The 20,960-nt window shown below is 34.1% G+C and overlaps 2 protein-coding genes across 2 annotated transcripts in view; both read right to left on the reverse strand.

The window, feature by feature from the left end:
* Positions 1-527: 527 nt before the first annotated feature.
* Positions 528-14,169, reverse strand: LOC148305869 (homeobox protein E60-like). Its single transcript, XM_088265948.1, has 5 exons — positions 14,160-14,169; positions 12,600-12,605; positions 10,265-10,312; positions 6,061-6,236; positions 528-4,936 (listed from the first exon to the last, which is right to left on the reverse strand). Exons 1-5 carry the CDS (start codon positions 14,167-14,169, stop codon positions 4,682-4,684), a joined length of 495 nt encoding a protein of 164 aa, XP_088122074.1. The 3' UTR covers positions 528-4,681.
* A 1,063-nt stretch (positions 14,170-15,232) lies between these two features.
* LOC148305870 (uncharacterized) overlaps positions 15,233-20,960 on the reverse strand; it is a 62,383-nt gene continuing 56,655 nt past the window's right edge. Inside the window, exon 3 of the mRNA XM_088265949.1 lies at positions 15,233-15,282. Within this exon, the coding sequence (XP_088122075.1) occupies positions 15,233-15,282 (50 nt within the window). The remainder of the gene's footprint in view (positions 15,283-20,960) is intronic.

The following is a 20,960-nucleotide window of genomic DNA, read 5'->3' on the forward strand; positions in this document are numbered from 1 at the left end:
TCAATTTTGATATGGGAGGTATTCGAACTGACTCAATTTTGATATGAAAGGTATTCGAGCTGACCCGATTTTGATATGGGAGGTATTCGAGCTTACTCGATTTTAATATGGAAGGTATTCAAGTTGACTCGATTTTAATATGGGAGGGATTAGAACCGACTCGATTTTGAGTTGGGAAACATTTAAGCTACGTAGCGCGATTTTGTTATGGGAGGTTTTTGAGTTTACTCGATTTTGGTAAGGGAGGTATTTGATCCGACTCGATTTTGAATATTTGAAATAGTTAAATTAGTTTTTTTATGAAAAATTGGACAAAATTTATTTTTGAATGAAAAAAGGCGCCTTAATGATGTTTATATAAAGAAGGAAGGCAAAATGTACATTTATTAAGAAATATAACAGTATTATATATATATATATATATATATATATATATATATATATATATATATATATATATATATATATATATATATATATATATATATATATATATATATATATATATATATATATATATATATTTATAAATTTAAAATAAGTCCTTGTAATTTACAAAAAAAACTACGCATATCAAGTTTGTACCAAGTAATATTGCATTGAGTAATAAACATACATACAAGGGGTGAAACTATAGAAGTTGAAGTAACAAAGGGTTAATTAGTTTACGCGTGTGTAAAGTGATCGCCTAACCCAGCCCATATATATATATTTTGTTTGTTAAAATGATTGTTAATATTGTGGAATGGTAATACAGTATAACACTCTCCTTATCATTCATCGTTCACATTTTAAAGTGGTATTACACAAAGTGAACGATGAATGATATGAAGAGTGTTCCATATGTTTATTCATCCATATTGAGATCCGTCCGCCTCCTTAGTGTAATGGTCAGCACGCTCGGCTACCGTTCTGGGGGTCCCGGGTTCGATTCCCAAGGGGGGCAAAAGAAATATAAGTGATTTTCACTGTAATATTTATTCAATACTACCCTGGACTGGTACCTGAAGCGGAGGGCTGATCACCTTTCCTTCATGTGTAAACGATCAAGATAACACTGCGTTTATATGGCGCAGTGCCCTATGCACCATTGGGGTGCGGATAAAGGTTTTATTATATTGAGATGCCAAAAATGCAAATACGTTCGTTTCAGTATTGCGATTGATATATTGGTAAAAGTTTCAAAAATGTTTATAAGTACTAACAATATTGTATGGTGAAAAACAGTATTTTCCAAAACCCCATAATGTCACCAGAACGTCTATAGATTTCACCCTTTTGTGTATGTATACAAAAAGGTAATACTATATTATATTTACATTCAATACATACAGTACATATGTTATAATTTACAAATGTATCAGTCAATCGAATCCAGAAGCCTCTATTATACAAAGTGGATATCGCTCACTCCTTTCAAGAACGTCATAAATCAAAAAACTTGATTTTTCAGGAGAACGTTTTTAAAGTTTAAAAATATAACACAATGTATTAAAAATAAATATCAAGCCACTTATTGAACTTTTTACTGTGTAACAGATCTTTTTAGGTAAAACCTGAAGGTTTTTTCTCCATTTGAAAAATATTTAGTTTATTTAAAAAAATAGTTAAACAATGCCTTTTCTTCAAAATGCAAAAACAACACTTTTTGCCCTGTACCGGGTAAATATTAAGTTAAAATTATGCCGCTTTTGATGGGATATAGAACATTTTCTGGGCATTCCGATAACATGCACAACTGAAAATTGACGATTTTCGATTTATGACGTTCTTGAAAGGAGTGATCGATATGTACACATATATCGTAGTCGTACAGGAGAAAGTGACCAACTACCAAAACGTAAAATGTTCAGGAGGGCCATTTAAGTCACTTTTGCTTGGCAACAAAATAAACATCAATGCAGTTAGTCATTTTTACCAAGTCAATATATTATACTTCCAAGTATAAAATCCTTTGGGATGTTTTTCAGGGCAATATTAAGCTAGTAAGATAGCAAATAGTCAATGATCACGTTCTTGTAAAAGAATGCACTTGGTCACTTTCTCCTGTATGACTAGGATGTATTTATGAATTGATTGTTAAATACACCGATTTTTTTAGTCTATTAAGTTATTGCTGAAAAAACACATAAAATTCAACATTGTGACAATTGTTTAGCCTAGTTATGGCATTCGTTTGAAAATGCCATAACTGGAGAAAATGGTTACAGCAGTATATATGGAGAGTAGCCCGATAGTTTACATAGTATGTATGGCTAGAGGCTAGGACTGTATGCCAGGGTCAGGAGTGGAGGAATCAGAAGGTATATATGTGCAGCTGAGGCAGGTATAGTTGGGAAGATCAAGGGTGTATTTGATGGTGTGTTCATGTATAGAGAATGGTTAGAGCAGTATATATGGGAGAGTAGGCCCGAGAGTCTACATAGCATGTATGGCTAGAAGCTAGGACTGTATGCCAGGGTCAGGAGTGGAGGAATCAGAAGGTATATATGTGCAGCTGAGGCAGGTATAGTTGGGAAGATCAAGGGTGTATTTGATGGTGTGTTCATGTATAGAGAATGGTTAGAGCAGTATATATGGGAGAGTAGGCCCGAGAGTCTACATAGCATGTATGGCTAGAAGCTAGGACTGTATGCCAGGGTCAGTAGTGGAGGAATCAGAAGGTATATATGTGCAGCTGAGGCAGGTATAGTTAGGAAGATCAAGGGTGTATTTGATGGTGTGATCATGTATATAGAATGGTTAGAGCAGTATATATGGGAGAGTAGGCCCGAGAGTCTACATTGCATGTATGGCTAGAAGCTAGGACTGTATGCCAGGGTCAGGAGTGGAGGAATCAGAAGGTATATATGTGCAGCTGAGGCAGGTATAGTTAGGAAGATCAAGGGTGTATTTGATGGTGTGATCATGTATATAGAATGGTTAGAGCAGTATATATGGGAGAGTAGGCCCGAGAGTCTACATTGCATGTATGGCTAGAAGCTAGGACTGTATGCCAGGGTCAGGAGTGCAGAAGTCAGAAAGGGGTGTCCAGCTGAGGCAGGTATGATTGGAAGAGATGGTGTGGCCATGTGGAGAGAATGGTTAGAGCAGTATATCGCTCACTCCTTTCAACAACGTCATGAATAAAAAAACTTTTCAGGAGATCGTTTTTAAAGTCTAAGAATATAATACAATGTATTAAAAATAAATATCAAGCCACTTATTGAACTTTTTACCGTGCAACAGATCTTTTTACGTAAAATCTGAAGGTTTTTTCTACATTTGATTTTTTTTGGAAATTTAAAAAAATAATTAAACAAGACATTTTCTTCAAAATGCAAAAACTACACTTTCTGCCCTGTAGCGGGTAAATATTAATTTTAAAATATTTATTGATTTGGCGTTTAATTTGTAGAACTCCATTTTAATGAATGTATTAATTTCAAATGAAACTCAGATTTTTTTAGTGGACTCAAAAAATCTGTGTTTGATTTAAAATTAATACGTAACGTTAAAAATATACCGCTTTTGCTGGGATACAGTACATTTTTTGGTCATTCCGAAAACATGCAAAACTTAAAATTGACTATTTTTGATATATGACGTTGTTGAAAGGTGTGAGCGATATATGGGTAGATAACATATAAAACATCTCTTTCACATAAAGTGTTTCTACTCTTTTGAGAAACCTTAAAATGATTCCAAGCTTATTTGCTCAATTCAACTAATTAAGGAAAAATAATTAAACTTCGTGTCCAATTGGACTGGTTAATGGGCGGTTATAAGAAACAGTTTATAAGAAAACTGTCGATGTTATTAAAGAATAAAATATTTTAAACCTGTTTTAATAGCGCAAAAAAATTAAGTAAATATATTGACAATTGACTAATTACACTATTAAAAACATGTCCTGTAGATTCAAGAGGTCGGGTTTTTTTGTACCGTCCGGAGTTGAAATAATGCGAAAAAACATCTGCCGAATGAGAACACATTTATTTGCACAACGCAATGTCAATATGTAGATTTGACAATTACTGTTGATGGATTGAATAATAAAAAGCTAAAAGAAACTATGGTCATCTACTATGGTGGATAGATAATACTGTCGGCTGAGATACAATACGAGTATGAGGACGTCCGGATGGGTAGAGGAGACTCCCGGAGCAGTAGGAAGGTCGCGGACTGGAGAGAGTGGCAGCACTTGCCAGGGAGGCCCATAGTGGATAGATAATACTGTCGGCTGAGATACAATACGAGTATGAGGACGTCCGGATGGGTAGAGGAGACTCCCGGAGCAGTAGGAAGGTCGCGGACTGGAGAGAGTGGCAGCACTTGCCCGGGAGGCCCATAGTGGATAGATAATACTGTCGGCTGAGATACAATACGAGTATGAGGACGTCCGGATGGGTAGAGGAGACTCCCGGAGCAGTAGGAAGGTCGCGGACTGGAGAGAGTGGCAGCACTTGCCAGGGAGGCCCATAGTGGATAGATAATACTGTCGGCTGAGATACAATACGAGAATGAAGACAATCCCAGAGCAGCAATGGCCACTGTACATATTGTAATAGAGACTTCTTCAAACGACTGACGATTACTTTATCTATAATACATGTAATAGGAAGGTATTATATACATTTATTGTATATATCTGGTGGATCATATTTTGGTATCATTACTTTACAATTATTGGCTTATGGTTCTATGATTCCCTCGACTCCCTGGCGTGCAGTTCTTGGAGTTCTTCCTCTTCTCTGCTGAGCGGCACCGTGGAGTGGTTGTACAGACCCTGCGCCATCAGCTGCAGCGCCAGCGGATTCTTCTGCCCGCTGGCCTTCTTGATCTTGGCTCTCTTGTTCTGGAACCAGATCTTGATCTGAGCCTCGTTGAGACCCAGCTCCGCCGACAGCTGCTGGCGTCTCCGTTCAGTGAGGTATCGGTTCTCTGCAAACTCGTGCTGTGAACGAGATAAACGAATGAATGTAGGTACTTGTAGTTTTCCTACAATTAAAACTTAATAATTATTTAACAAGCCATGATTACTTGCAAGGGTAGTCAGAGAAAACAAAACGCCAAGCTACTTTGCCTTTGCAAACAAACTCTTTGTCTTTTCCCCATTCACGCATATCCTGATACATATCTCCCGATTATTTGAAGTATTTGAGATACTTGATCATGCCAAATTTTCCTTGGTCTACCTCTGCTCATTTTTCCACCTACATTCGCCTCATATATTTGTTTTATCGTTCTTTCTTCAGTCACTCGATTCACCTGCCCAAACCCAAATGATTGATAATGCTCATCTCAGCTTTGCATTATTTATTTTTATTTTCCTAGATTTGTGAACAAGCATTTCTACACACTCAAGACGTTGTTATCCAGATCTTTAAAGCAAGTTAATCATTCCTGCGCTTCTAAAACCAGTCCAGGGTGACATGAATAAAAAATAAATAAAAATTCGTCATATTTATTTTGGCTTCTCTGGGAATTTGACGCGTTACCACAATTTGGCATGGTAATCAAACGCGTTTATCGCTGAACTACGATGGTGGACTAAATCCATCTTACCAGTAAAGAAAGCGCCGCTTTCATAGCATTCGTCACCAACAGTACAAATGTTTTATTTATTGACATCTCATCAAAGATGAAGAAGAATATGCAAGTCTGGGCATTTACGGGGCTGACGACCGTCATGGGCTGGTTTAAGTACATACACATGTACACTGATTTATACACCGGTCTAGCGTCAACTGCCTTCTTGTTGCTTCCTTCATTGCTGAGGAACGTGCTCCCCTGCTGGCTTCCCTTGGAACCTCGGACAACACTCCGCCATTGGTCCCTGCATTGTGCAGCCTTTAGATCTCAAGCAAAGGAGAGGCCTGTGATCTCTTCCATCTGCTCGGTCCATCGGGTAGGAGATCTACCTCTAGCTCTCCGACCTTCTAGGGCTCAGGTTATGACAAGCCTTACCAGGTTATCAAGTGGTCCACGAGCAATTGTCACTTGTCCACACATCTGGGTTTCTGCGCTTAGGAGTAATTTTTACATTTTTGACATCTCAACATGGATAGCAGTTCTTACCTTTAGCCTAGCGAGCTGGGGCCCGCTGAAGGCGGTCCGAGGCCGCTTCTCCTCCTCCCTGGTTGCCCCGGGACTCTTGTCGCCAGGACCCTTCTTCGGCCTCCTGGTGCGAGGACCTGCGGACAGAGAGGCCTGATGATGCCGAGAGACGAGCCAAGATGCCGCTCTGGCAGCAGCTCCAAAGAAAAAGGTTCAACCAAAAAGCATTTCAAACAAATTTGATTAAAGTTTTGCACTGACAATCCATTTTTAAAATGAAATATCTATCTCAAGAACGCTGTTTAGAGCGTTTGTGCACAACACGGAATTTTGCTATCCGGCAGTCCGGTTAGCATGAAAAAATGGATGATTGGCTTGTGCACTTGTCCGTCTTTCTCCGGATCAGTGCATGAACACGTTGCGCGTAAATTCGATCATGCTAAACTGTCGTAGTCGCTTTAATTTTTCAAAACCGGACTGCTGGACGGTTAAATTCTGTGAAGTGCACAAGCGGCTTTAGGCAGTGTTTTCTATTTTTTCCCATCTCCACTAAATGGTGCATAGGACACTGCGTCAAATGGATGCAATGTTAATCATTTTTCATATGACATTTCTTGGTGGAACTGCATTTGTAAAAACATACTCTTTAAAAGTACTCGATGCTAGTTCGTGCGGTGTTCCAAAGGGAACATATCTATGCCCCAATTGATACAATTAAAAAAAAACTATCAAGCTTACTATCTAACCGTCAGGCGCTTCTCTGCTGCGGTAGGTAGAGAGAATAGAACGCCACACCAATCTGCCTTGGCATACAATCATCGCCACTTCCAAATATTTACATACATCTCCTCATAAGTACACGACGATGAGTCCGACTCATGGCCTAACCAATTTCAACTGTTTGAAATACTTGATCTTACCAAGTTTTTCTCAGTCTTTTTCTGCTTTTATTGCTGACCACATAAATTTGTTTAAAAAATGAATATATTTTTTTAATCATTTTTTTCACTCCTCGCCTTTCAATAATTCTTTTATTTTTAAGAAAAGATTTTAAAACTTTTTTTTTTCAATACAAAAACGGTATTTTAAGCAAAAAATTTAATTACGTCAAATGCTACCTGGGTCTAGGTAAAATTAAGTTGCAATATGTCGTACATTGAAACCTAAATCTATGGTAGCACAATGATAAAATTAATATTTTTAAAAAAAAGCATTGAAAATAATATGTGAACCCTTTTCTTTGAAGACCATCCGCCATAACTCAAGAATTATAAAAATAAATAATTAAAAAATATTAATAAATATTCTTCATATCATGTCAGAAAAGAGCACTTAATGGGTTTGGCTGTCGATGCCAACAGGCGAAACCGTAATTAGTAAATAAAATAAACAAATAAATATATGGGTATAAATTAAAGTTGTTAAGAATTTTGAGATTACCTTCGGTAGTTACAGTCCATAACAGAAAACACTTACTTTTTGGCAGGATAAAGCAGATTTGCCTGGAATTTCTGAGCATATGCTCAGATACATGTATATTTAAACTATCCCTTCCGGTGCTAAAATAAAAACGTGCGTCCCGGTATTGGGTAGTCACTATAGAATAAAAAATTAGCGATTTAAATCGGGAAATACCGAAATTCATAGCTAATCCCCTTAATCAATAATAAATGGAGTAAAAAATTATGATAATTTGGATTTATTTGCTGAAAATGTTAAAAAACCATCTGGCAACACTCACGGAACAAGCATAGGTCCACTCTTGTCGGAAGCCCTAGAGCTACTGCCGCTAGCCAGAGAACATTGAGCTTTGAGCTTCTCACGCTTGCACAGCGCAAATATGCAAGAGTGAGATGCGAATATATGTAGTGTCGCGGTTCCCGCACACTCTTCACGCGATATACGCGAATTTCATTCCGATATTCACAAAATATCTCCGATGTACCCGATAAATTCTGATTATTATCAATAATATTTTTTTAATCAATGCGTAAATATGTTATGGAGGAATACCTAAAATGTTAGCCTTGTATTTAGTATATTTATACAGATATTATGGTTATTAGAAGTAATGTGTACAAGGTACACAACACCTGGAAGGGGGGTTTAACAACACCCCCATTTAACCTGAACTATTGCAGTACATATAAAAAATATTATTACGATCAGGCGACTTCTTAAAGAATACAATTACTCGTCACAAAACGGGAAACAAACATGGCAAAAGATATAAAATAATATTCATTTTAAAATACCCAAATGCAACACAAAACAGGGCCAACAAAATTACATATACTTATGGATGAAGATTTCAACAGCCTCCCAGTAGAAATTAAAAATATAAAAGACACTAATACTCTAAAAAAGAAAAATAACGAAAACTTCAAACATATACAGACTATACAGAAGAAAACTAAACAGGATAACTCCCTCGTACAGCATAAAATATATATATCGCTCTTTCCTTTCAAGAACGTCATAAATCAAAATACTTGATTTTTCAGGAGAACGTTTTTAAAATAAATATCAAGCCACTTATTGAACTTTTTACTGTGCAACAAATCTTTTTAGGTAAAACCTGAAGGTTTTTTCTCCATTTGAAAAATATTTAATATTTAAAAAAAAATAATTAAACAATACATTTTCTTCAAAATGCAAAAACAACATTTTCTGCCCTGTAGCGGGTAAATATTAAGTTTAAAATATGCCGCTTTTGCTGGGATATAGTACATTTTCTGGGCATTCTGTAAAAATATGCACAACTGAAAATTGTCGATTTTTGAATTATGACGTTCTTGAAAGGAGTAGGCGATATGTTCCACAGTAATATTTAAACAAAAAAAATCAGCGTACAGACAAGGACGGTGGCAGCCTTCGAGATGTCGTTTTAAAAACCAAATGAAATAAAACTTTAAATATGCCCCTGTATACAAAAAAAAATTAAATCCATGCTATCAATACGACTTTTCGTGTTATGATTTTTACAAAGGGAGTGACCACGTCCCACCCTGTATATTAAATGTAAAAATTAAATTTAAAAATGTTAATTAAGTACATAAGGCAAGAAAAAAGTGACAACAAAAAGTATGCATTATTATGACAATACAAATCGACGTGCCCTACGTAAAGTGCTCTAACTACATTTTTGTCAATTTTGAGATATCGCTCACTCCTTTCAAGAACGTCATAAATCAAAAAACTTGATTTTTCAGGAGAACGTTTTTAAATTTCAAAAATATAACACAATGTATTAAAATAAATATCAAGCCACTTATTGAACTTTTTACTGTGCAACAAATCTTTTTAGGTAAAACCTGGAGGTTTTTTCTCCATTTAAAAAATATTTAGTTTATTTTAAAAAATAAGTAAACAATACCTTTTCTTCGAAATGCGAAAACAACACTTTCTGCCCTGTAGCGGGTAAATATTAAGTTTAAAATATGCCGCTTTTGTCGGGATATAGTACATTTTCTGGGTATTCTGAAAATATGCACAACTGAAAATTGTCGATTTTTGAATTATGACGTTCTTGAAAGGAGTGGGCGATATTTGGTGTACGTTATCAACTGACCGCTATCTACAAATATAAATAAACTAAAAAAATTATATTAAATAAATTTCGCCTAGTTTTCAAGCGTATAAAACACTACTTACATAGAATTTTCGAAACGAACTGAACTCCTAAAACACTTATTACTTCATTTTGACAAAGCATTAAGTTTTTAAACGATTTAATACATTACAGCTGTCCAAATTTAAAACACAGTAAATGACATTTTTTTGTAGTAGGTTTTTTTTTTGCATTTATGGACTAAGTAGACCCTACTTAGTCCAAAAATGCAAAAAAACCTTCTACAAAAAAAATGTCCCTTACTGTGTTTTAAATTTGGACAGCCGATTATATAATCGTGTTTTTGATTGTTTGATAGCAGTTTAGAATTTCAGATAAAACCGTTAATTAATAATAAAAAAAAAAATACGTTGAATAAATCTTGTAAGCTCTCTCCTGTAAAGAAACAGATTTGCAGATAGAGTACTTTGCGTAGGGGCCGTCGAAGTGATATTGAAATAAATGAAAAGAATTACACAAGCAGCACAAGTTGTTAACACAAACATGTAAATAAAACACAAAACAACAAATGAGACGATGCATTTCTCGTCCAAGTATCTCGTGATGCAATGTCTTAACCAATTCAGTTGCTTAATAATTCCAAAAATTAGTTACGGCATTGCACCAAGAGACGCTTGGATAGTCGGGACCTGGAGAGGGACACTGAAACACAAAACAAAACAAAACAAACAAATATACAAACACCACAAAATGCAATCAAACCAGAAAAACAAGAAAGTAACTATAGATTTCTAAACGAAGAAGATGGATAAGAGAAAAATCTGGGAGAATAAGCCATGGATATTGAGAGCCAAGAAAGAATGTACTAGACTGTGTGTAAGACCGATTGCTACATATGGGATAGAGACTAGAGCAGACACAGCGAGAACCAAAACTCTTGTAAGTAATAATAATAATAATAAAACCCTTGTCCACACCCTAATGGTGCATAGGGCACTGCTTAATATAAACGCAGTGATATCTTGATCGTTTACACATGAAGGAAAGGTGATCAGCCCTCCGCTTCAGCTACCAGTCCAGGGTATAATACTTTGAATAAATATAGCAGTGAAAAAATTACTTATATTTATTTGACCTCCCCTGGGAATTGAACCCGGGACCTGAAGAACGGTAGCCGAGCGTGCTGACCATTACACTACGGAGGCGGACAATATCTTGTAAGTACACAAAATAAAAGAAACGAAACTACTAATACCACAAAGTGCACAAAATCCAGAAAAACATAAAAAAACTAGCTACTGAATTACAAAAGAAGATGTTGGGTAAGAGGAGAATCTGGAAGAATAAGCACATGGATACTGAGAGCAAAGTAAGAATGTACAAGACGCGTGTAAGACCGATTGCCACATATGGGATGAAGACCAGAGCTGACACAGGGAGAACCACATCTCTTCTAAGAACATAAAACAATCGGTACAAAAATACCAACACCACAAAATGCATCAAAACAGAAACATATCAAAGCATACTACTGATTTATAAACGAAGATATTGGATAAGAGAAAAATTGGAAGGATAAGCACATGAATACTGAGAGCAATGAAAGAATGTAAAAGACGTGTGTAAGACCCATTACCACATATGGGATAGAGACCAAAGCAGACACAGCGAGACCCAAATCTCTTGTGTGTAATAATAATAATAAAACCTTTATCCGCACACCACTGGTGCATAGGGCACTGCTTCATATAAACGCAGCGTTATCTTGATCGTTTACACATGAAGGAAAGGTCCAGCAATCAAAAAAGCAGCAGCAAAAATCAGTCCTCCGCTTCAGGTACCAGTCCAGGGTAGTATTGAATAAATATTACAGTGAAAAAATCACTTATATTTATTTGACCTCCCCTAGGAATCAAACCCGCGACCTGCAGAACGGTAGCCGATCGTGCTGACCATTACACTACGTTGTTGGAGTTTCAAACCATGATGCTTTCAGACGAACGGGAAAAGACTATCTTACTAACCATCACGCCGCTTCCCGCAGGGGTAGGCAGAGAGAATAGAGCGCCACACCACTCTGTCCTTGCAAACATTCTTCGCCTCTTCCACGTTCATGCATCTCCGCATACATACCCGCCGATTGTTACGACTCCTAACCACTTGACCACTTTCAAGTATTTGGCATACCTGATCGTGCCATGTTTTTCTCGGTCTTCCTCTGCTTCTTTTCCCACTAACATTCGCCTCATAAATTTGTTTTACCGTTCTTTCGTCACTCATTCGTTCCACATGTCCAAACCATCTCAACACACCTTTCTTAATTTTATCGATAATGCTTATCTCAGCTTTGCATTCCTTCCTTATTTCACTATTCGCACATCTATCATACATCGTTTTATCGCACATTCTTCTGAGAGATCGCATATCGACTGCAATCAGTCTACTTTCATCCTTCTTTTGCCAACTCCATGTTTCACTTCCATACATTAGAGTTGGAACCAGGACTCCGTTGTGCACTGCCCGTTAAGCTTCCGCTGATAGGTTTTTATTTGCTATACTGATTTCAGTGCACCATTCACGACGCGACATTAAGACGAACGGGAAAAGAAAGCGAAGATATAGACACATTAAAGAAAATTAAAACTGTATGCATGTGCTGGATGATATTGAACTTTCAGAATACTATTTAACATAGAATAAAATTACTATAAACACCTTAACCTTGTACAAGTAAAAAGCAGATTGACCTTCAAATAACCATCCTTACGGTAAAAGGTTATAATTGGGACTTTGAAGCAGGAATGTGGAGTAATACTAAAGAGAGATGCAGTAAATTGCTAAAACACAAAACTAAAATACAAAATAATATTAAAAACACAAAAGAAACAAACTAAAATTATAAATAATATTATAAGTAGAAACAGTTGCAATCAAATACAGACCTACTTGTTATAACTAGGCAGTTATATGCAGACGGAGTGTTACTTACTTCGGCCTAAAACAAAAAGAAAAAAAAAACTATAATTAGTTCAACAAAAACATTTAATCACATACAATAATATAAACATATGAACGGAAGAGTACATCATGGGTATAGGAAGCAAATTGTTAGAAAAAGCAAGAAGGAAGCAGTTGTCAAACTCACAGGAAAATTAAATAATATAGATCTAATTTTAATCTGTTTGTATGGATGCTTGCCGCTGATATATTCACTGTATTTTAGTATTTAACGTTAGAAAAAGGTCCCTATTTTAGAGTGAAATTGGAGGACTTTAAATGATTATAATTCTGTTTCTACAATAGTTATGAGACATAGGAACACAGATAATATTGTACTCTAATTTATTGCATAGTTTCACGAGTAACCTGCTCCGCGCGTATTCACTGTATTGTAGTATTTAACGTTAGAAAAAGGTCCCTATTTTAGAGTGAAATTGGAGGACTTTAAATGATTATAATTCTGTTTCTACAATAGTTATGAGACATAGGAACACAGATAATATTGTACTCTAATTTATTGCATAGTTTCACGAGTAACCTGCTCCGCGCGTATTCACTGTATTGTAGTATTTAACGTTAGAAAAAGGTCCCTATTTTAGAGTGAAATTGGAGGACTTTAAATGATTATAATTCTGTTTCTACAATAGTTATGAGACATAGGAACACAGATAATATTGTACTCTAATTTATTGCATAGTTTCACGAGTAACCTGCTCCGCGCGTATTCACTGTATTGTAGTATTTAACGTTAGAAAAAGGTCCCTATTTTAGAGTGAAATTGGAGGACTTTAAATGATTATAATTCTGTTTCTACAATAGTTATGAGACATAGGAACACAGATAATATTGTACTCTAATTTGTTGCATAGTTTCACGAGTAACCTGCTCCGCGCGTATTCACTGTATTGTAGTATTTAACGTTAGAAAAAGGTCCCTATTTTAGAGTGAAATTGGAGGACTTTAAATGATTATAATTCTGTTTCTACAATAGTTATGAGACATAGGAACACAGATAATATTGTACTCTAATTTATTGCATAGTTTCACGAGTAACCTGCTCCGCGCGTATTCACTGTATTGTAGTATTTAACGTTAGAAAAAGGTCCCTATTTTAGAGTGAAATTGGAGGACTTTAAATGATTATAATTCTGTTTCTACAATAGTTATGAGACATAGGAACACAGATAATATTGTACTCTAATTTATTGCATAGTTTCACGAGTAACCTGCTCCGCGCGTATTCACTGTATTGTAGTATTTAACGTTAGAAAAAGGTCCCTATTTTAGAGTGAAATTGGAGGACTTTAAATGGTTATAATTCTGTTTCTACAATAGTTATGAGACATAGGAACACAGATAATATTGTACTCTAATTAATTATTGGATTATCCTGAAATATATGAATGGGACACCAAATTATAGGTTGATGATGATCGTGACGCATCTGTGTTACGCTTTTGACGCATGTGCCGACATGTGAAATGGATTTTTTAATAAAATTTCTTAATCGTACGTAATTAAAATATAAATATTATTAGTTTAACGTTACCTTTAGCCATTCGGGCTCTAATTATACCGAGGTACACTTATCAGGAGTCAACAAACATCACAATTTAAAAATTATTTATTTAAAATATTTTTATTTTATTTTTAAATTCAATGTGATCACTTTTTATTAAAATATTGTATTAATTAATTAATTTTATTACAACAAGTTATATAACAATATTTACATAATGATTCATAAAATAAATAATAATATAAAAACCCTTATCCTTACCAAATGGTGCATAGGGCACTGCTTCATATAAACGCAGTGTTGTCTTGATCGTATACACATGAAGGAAAGGTGATCAGCCCTCCGCTTCAGGTACCAATCCAGGGTAATATTAAATAAATATTACAGTGAAAAATTCACTTATATTTATTTTACCCCTCTTGGGAATCGAACCCGGGACCTCCAGAACGGTAGCCGAGCGTGCTGACCATTACACTACGGAGGCGGACGAAGATAATGATTCATATAGTTGTACGTTTCTATTATCCGCACCCAGTGCATAGGGCACGTGTTAATGCCGTATTATTTTGACTGCTTGTATAAGAAGGAGAAAAATACAAGCACATATCGCTCATTCCTTTCAAGAACGTCATATATCAAAAATCGTCAATTTTCAGTTATGCATGTTTTCGGAATGCCCAATGTACTATATCCCAGCAAACGAGGCATATTTTAACTTAATATTTACCAAAAGGGATTGTTTAATTATTTTTTTTAATATCCAAAATATTTTTCAAATGGAGAAAAAACCTTCAGGTTTTACCTAAAAAGATCTGTTGCACAGTAAAAAGTTCAATAAGTGGCTTGATATTTATTTTTAATACATCGTATTATATTTTAAAACATAAAAAACGTTCTCCTGAAAAATCAAGTTTTTTGATATTTGACGTTCTTGAAAGGAGTGAGCGGTATAGAAGATGATGTTAAGTGGAAAGAGCCCGCAGTTGGCGATCCCTGGAAGCCGTCCCAATAAGTAATCTCTCAATTAAGAGCCAATAAAGCGGCCCGCGGTCCTCAAAGGGACCGCGTCTTAATTATCGAGATGCGTTTTATTGCAGCCGGGATTACCAACAACTGCCGACCTGTACGGCCGCCCACACGCAGTTTACTACCACTGGACAAACCGCAAATAGGCCCGTTGTTTGTCCGGCTGTCCGGCCTGTCCGTATACGTGGCCCGACGGCGCAGCGGAGAGAGGGCTGTGCCTTTGTCTATAGCAGAAATATCGATTTCTGTACCGGTCCATGTTTACCTTGTTAGTTAAAGAACTTGAATGCTTTTTATACAGTTTTTTGACATCTCAACATGGATGAAGAAGAGAAGAATATGGAAGTCTGGGTATTTACTTCCACATTCTCTTTGTGTCAAAAAATTATATGAAAAATAACTCCTATAATTATATAAGTATTCAGTAACCATAAGATATATTTTATATATATATATATATATATATAATATATATATATATATATATATATATATATATATATATATATATATATATATATATATATATATATATATATATATATATATGTATATATATATATATATATATACATATGTATATATATATATATATATATATATATATATATATATATATATATATATATATATATATATATATATATATTATATATATATATATATATATATATATATATATATAATATATATATATATATATATATTTATATATATATATATATATATATATATATATATAATATATATATATATATATATATATATATATATATATATATATATATATATATATATATTATATATATCAACTTCTAATATTTGAGTAGTGTAATTTTCAATCACTAGTAGAACGGTGAACGTTACACCTGGTCTTCTTCATCTATGTTGAGGTATCAATAAAATATCTATAGCAGAAATATCGATTTCTGTACCGGTCCATGTTTACCTTGTTAGTTAAAGAACTTGAATGCTTTTTATACAGTTTTTTGACATCTCAACATGGATGAAGAAGAGAAGAATATGGAAGTCTGGGTATTTACTTCCACATTCTCTTTGTGTCAAAAAATTATATGAAAAATAACTCCTATAATTATATAAGTATTCAGTAACCATAAGATATATTTTATATATATATATATATATATATAAATATATATATATATATATATATATATATATATATATATATATATATATATATATATATGTATATATATATATATATATAATATAGTATATATATATATATATATATATATATATATATAATATATATATATATATATATATATATATATATATATATATATATATATATATATATATATATATAAATATATATATATATATATATATATTTATATTTATATATATATATATATATATATATATATATATATATATATATATATATATAATATATATATATATATATATATATATATATATATATTATATATATATCAACTTCTAATATTTGAGTAGTGTAATTTTCAATCACTAGTAGAACGGTGAACGTTACACCTGGTCTTCTTCATCTATGTTGAGGTATCAATAAAATATCTCTATCAGAATGATACAATTTACAAAGCAAACAAACTTGTAGGTATATTATACAAAATGATTTTATAGGCGCTGTAAAATTAACCTTTTTATCAATGCGCCGGCGTCGTAAAGTCGGCATCAATGGACGCCATAATATGTCCATAATTGCACCAATAAACTGTTCAAAATAAGGCGCATCTACTCTACAATGATGTGGTTACGTCTTTAGAAGGTTGAGGATACCAGCTGAATTGAAGGCAATCAAAAATGATCCAATTTTCACTATTTTAGCTAAAAACTTTCATTACTAATGCAAAACCTCGGCAATTATTTCGCGGACCATTATAATTTGACCAGATTATTTAAAAACACAATTTTGAGTGTGTCCAAATACTTGTTCACAAGCTTGTAGTTTATTTTAGCACTTTCAATCTAATTTTATTTCTGATAATCTATTGTGTTCTATTATTTATCGATTCGGCATTAACTTTGTGGAATGACATGATTATTTTATTAAAATTAAACAATTGAATATACCACTTTAATGAGTTTTATTTATATTTACGACTAGTTTCGAAAACGACTGATGTTTTCATCTTCTGGTACAAATTAAAACAGTTTTACCATGTACCAGAAGATGAAAACATCTGTCGTTTTCGAAACTAGTCGTTTATATAAATAAAACACATTAAAGTGGTATATTCAATTGTTTAATTTTAATAAAATACTATTGTGTTCTTGCCAGTACCCTTTTTTTATATTTTTAATTAAAGTTTTACATATTATTTTTTAACTCTCATCAAAGATGAAGAAGAATATACACACGTGTAACATTCACCAATTCTACCCATTATTGACAACCATCCTACTCAAATTCTTGGATGTTCTATATACATATATATGAACCAATTTTGAAACATTGTTCTTGAATCACTAGAACATAACTAGAGACATCTATTGGTGCGATGAAAAGAAGCTTTTTACTGAGCAGAAACTCTTATATTAGTATGTGAGGTCCGAATCCTGGATTATCATCACATACATGAAAAACGCCAGAAAATATCATTTTCATTTTCACATTGGTGAATGTTACATGTGTGTAAAGTGATCACTTAAACCAGCCTTTCACGGTCGTCAGCCCCATAAATGCCGAGTCTTCCATATTCTTCTTCATCTTTGATGAGATGTGAAAGAATAATATGAAAAATAACTCCTATAATTGGAGATAATCCAGATTTGTAAACAAGTATTTGGACACACTCAAAATAATGTAAAGTTTTACTTAGAAAATACCACTTTTTCTTAAAATCTACTGTGACACGTGTTTCGATGCATTCCGCATCATTTTCAAACTCCGTATACGATGATTAAAGAAAACACTTCGTTTTTTACCACTTGAGTTTTATTATAGACTACATGTTTCAGAAGTTAAACTTCCATCATTCAGGTCTGTATAGTAACTAAAATATAAAATATAAAATTGTTCTATAAATAAGGAGAGGGGAAAGTAAGGGGAAGGGGTTAGTCAAAGAACGGAGTTTGAAAACAAAGGAAAAATGGAAAGCAATGGCGAAAAATATATATAGTATACGGTGTTTGAAAATGATGCGGAATGCATGGAAACACGTGTCACAGTAGATTTGAAGAAATAGTGGTATTTACTAAGTAAAACTTTAGTTAAAAATGGATAAATTTTACCACAAAGTGACTGCCGAATCAATTAATGTAACCCTTCACTATAACCCAAAAATATAATGTATACCCACACATAGGCCATGCCTTTGTGTGGTCTTTTTTTGTATGAATATTTAATATTTTCTTGTACCTACTTGTAATTGTAATAATATATTATGAAATAATAATAATAAAAACCCTTATCCACACCAAATGGTGCATAGGGCACTGCTTCATATAAACGCAGTGTTATCTTGATCGTTTACACATGAAGGAAAGGTTATCAGCCCTCCGCTTCAGGTACCAGTTCCGGGTAATATAAAAAAAAAATATTACAGTGAAAAAATCACTTATATTTATTTTACCCCCCCTGGGAATCGAACCTAGGACCTCCAGAACGGTAGCCGACCGTGCTGACAATTACACTACGGAGGCGGACAAATGAAATGGAAAAGAATTTAAAATAATGAAGAAGAAAAAATATTTTGCTTGAAATCAGTTACAAAACAAATAAACAAAAATAAAATTAATTTCTGCGTCATTCTGTATCCAATTAAGACCCATTACTGTAGTTTTTATGCTGAATACGTCATTTGTGAGCTCTTATGCCGCGCATTTTACGATCTCGATAGAGAGGTAAGGTGGCTGTATAAGTTTATACAGACATAATAATTATACGAGGCATTTCTGGGATGTTATGCCGCCTCGTAAATGCCTCCCCGGTGATCAAATTGTCCACAGGTCTAAAAACTTGACCGACCTAGTAATTAATATATATAAGTATACATAAATATATGAGTTTGGAAGTCTAGGCATTTACGGGGCTTACGACTGTCATAGGCTGGTTTAAGATCACTTTACAGTTTATTGTAAATTAGGTACATAACGACATTTTGTTGTCAGTGTTTGACAATGTCTGAAAGACGAAACGCGTCACATATCGCTCGCTCCTTTCAACACCGTCATATATCAAAAATCCTTAATTTTCTGTTTTGTATGTTTTCCGAATGCCCAGAAAATCTGAATGTTTCATTCTCCATTCGAAAAATATTTAGTTTGTTTTAAAAAAATAATTAAACAATACCTTTTCTTCAAAATGCAAAAACAACACTTTCTGCCCTGTAGCGGGTAAATATTAAGTTAAAAATATGCCGCTTTTGCTGGGATATAGTACATTTTCCGGGCATTCCGAAAACATGCACAACAGAAAATTAAGGATTTTTGAAATATGACGTTGTTGAAAGGAGTGAGCGATATGTCTCCAAAAGCGCTGGGCGTACGACAAGTTTCACGGTATTATTTTAGTAAGATCATGTTTGATATTAGAGTGATATAAACGTCTCCATCGCCCAGCCATTCACCGCCTACCCTCACCGGGAACACTTAAATATTGTCTCTCGTATGCCCACGCGAGCTGTGTTTAATTTGGACCTCCCGCGGCGCTTACATACTTGCTCGCAGACCTACTTCTATATCTCCAACACCTGTCTTTAATTAGCTACAATATATATATATGAGCCAGACCTGGAATCGAACCAGCGACTCGCGATTCACTAAAAACTCGGTTGAGCACTGTAATATAGATGACGAAGTTATTGTAATGGGAATAAGGATGCCAGGTCTTTTAAGGTTGAGGTCAACTTTCAAATTAGAAATTTTGACAAGTATTTGGACACAAATTTTTAATGTGTCCAAATACTTGTTCACAAAAATGTTGTAAATATATTATCTGGTCAAATTATAAGCTTAAATAATAAAAATGAAAATGATATTTTCTGGCGTTTCTCATGTGTGTGATGATAATCCAGGATTCGGACCTCACATACTAATAAAAAGAGTTTCTGCTCAATAAAAGGCTTCTTTTCATCTCACCAATAGATGTCTCTAGTGAAGTTCTAGTGATTCAAGAAAATTGTTTCTAAAGTGGTTCATTTATAAATAGATTTTCCAAGAATTTGAGTAGTGTGGTTGTCAATAATGGGTAGAATTGGTGAATGTTACACGTGTGTAAAGTGATCACTTAAACGTGCCAATGACGGTCGTCAGCCCCGTAAATGCCCAGACTTCCATATTCTTCATCATCTTTTATGACATGTCAACAAATAATATAGAAATGTTGTATACCTTACTAAACTAAATAAAAAATCTGGATTATCTCCAATTATATGTAGAAGCTATTTTTTAATATTATTTTTTGACATCTCAACATAGATGAAGAAGAATTTGGGAGTCTGGGCATTTACGTGGCTAACGACCGTCATAGGCTGGTTTATATGATCACTTTAAACACGTGTAACACTTCACCAATTCTACCCATGATTGACAACCACACTACTCAAATTCTCGGAAGTTCTGTATATATATGGCTCAATTTCGAAACATAGTGCTTAAATCACTAGAATTTCGCTATAGATATCTATTGGTGAGATGAAGAAGCCTTTTTTTTTTGAGCAGAAACTCTTTCATTTGTATGTGAGGTCGGAATCCTGGATTACATATATTCACATACATGAGAAACGCTGGAATATATCTTTTTTGTTTTATTATTTTAGCTTATAATTTGAACAGATGTATGATAGATGT

The sequence above is a fragment of the Brachycentrus maculatus genome, unplaced genomic scaffold (genome assembly GCF_059751285.1).
Source record: "Brachycentrus maculatus isolate JH-2025_06_01 unplaced genomic scaffold, ASM5975128v1 h1tg000259l, whole genome shotgun sequence".
Lineage (NCBI taxonomy): Eukaryota > Metazoa > Arthropoda > Insecta > Trichoptera > Brachycentridae > Brachycentrus > Brachycentrus maculatus.

Coding starts and splice junctions, on each gene's coding strand:
- LOC148305869 (XM_088265948.1), bottom strand. Junction 6,237..10,264: donor GCGTCTCTTGGTGCAATGCC/GTAACTAATTTT, acceptor TTTTCTTTGGAG/CTGCTGCCAGAGCGGCATCT. Junction 4,937..6,060: donor CCCAGCTCGCTAGGCTAAAG/GTAAGAACTGCT, acceptor TCTCGTTCACAG/CACGAGTTTGCAGAGAACCG.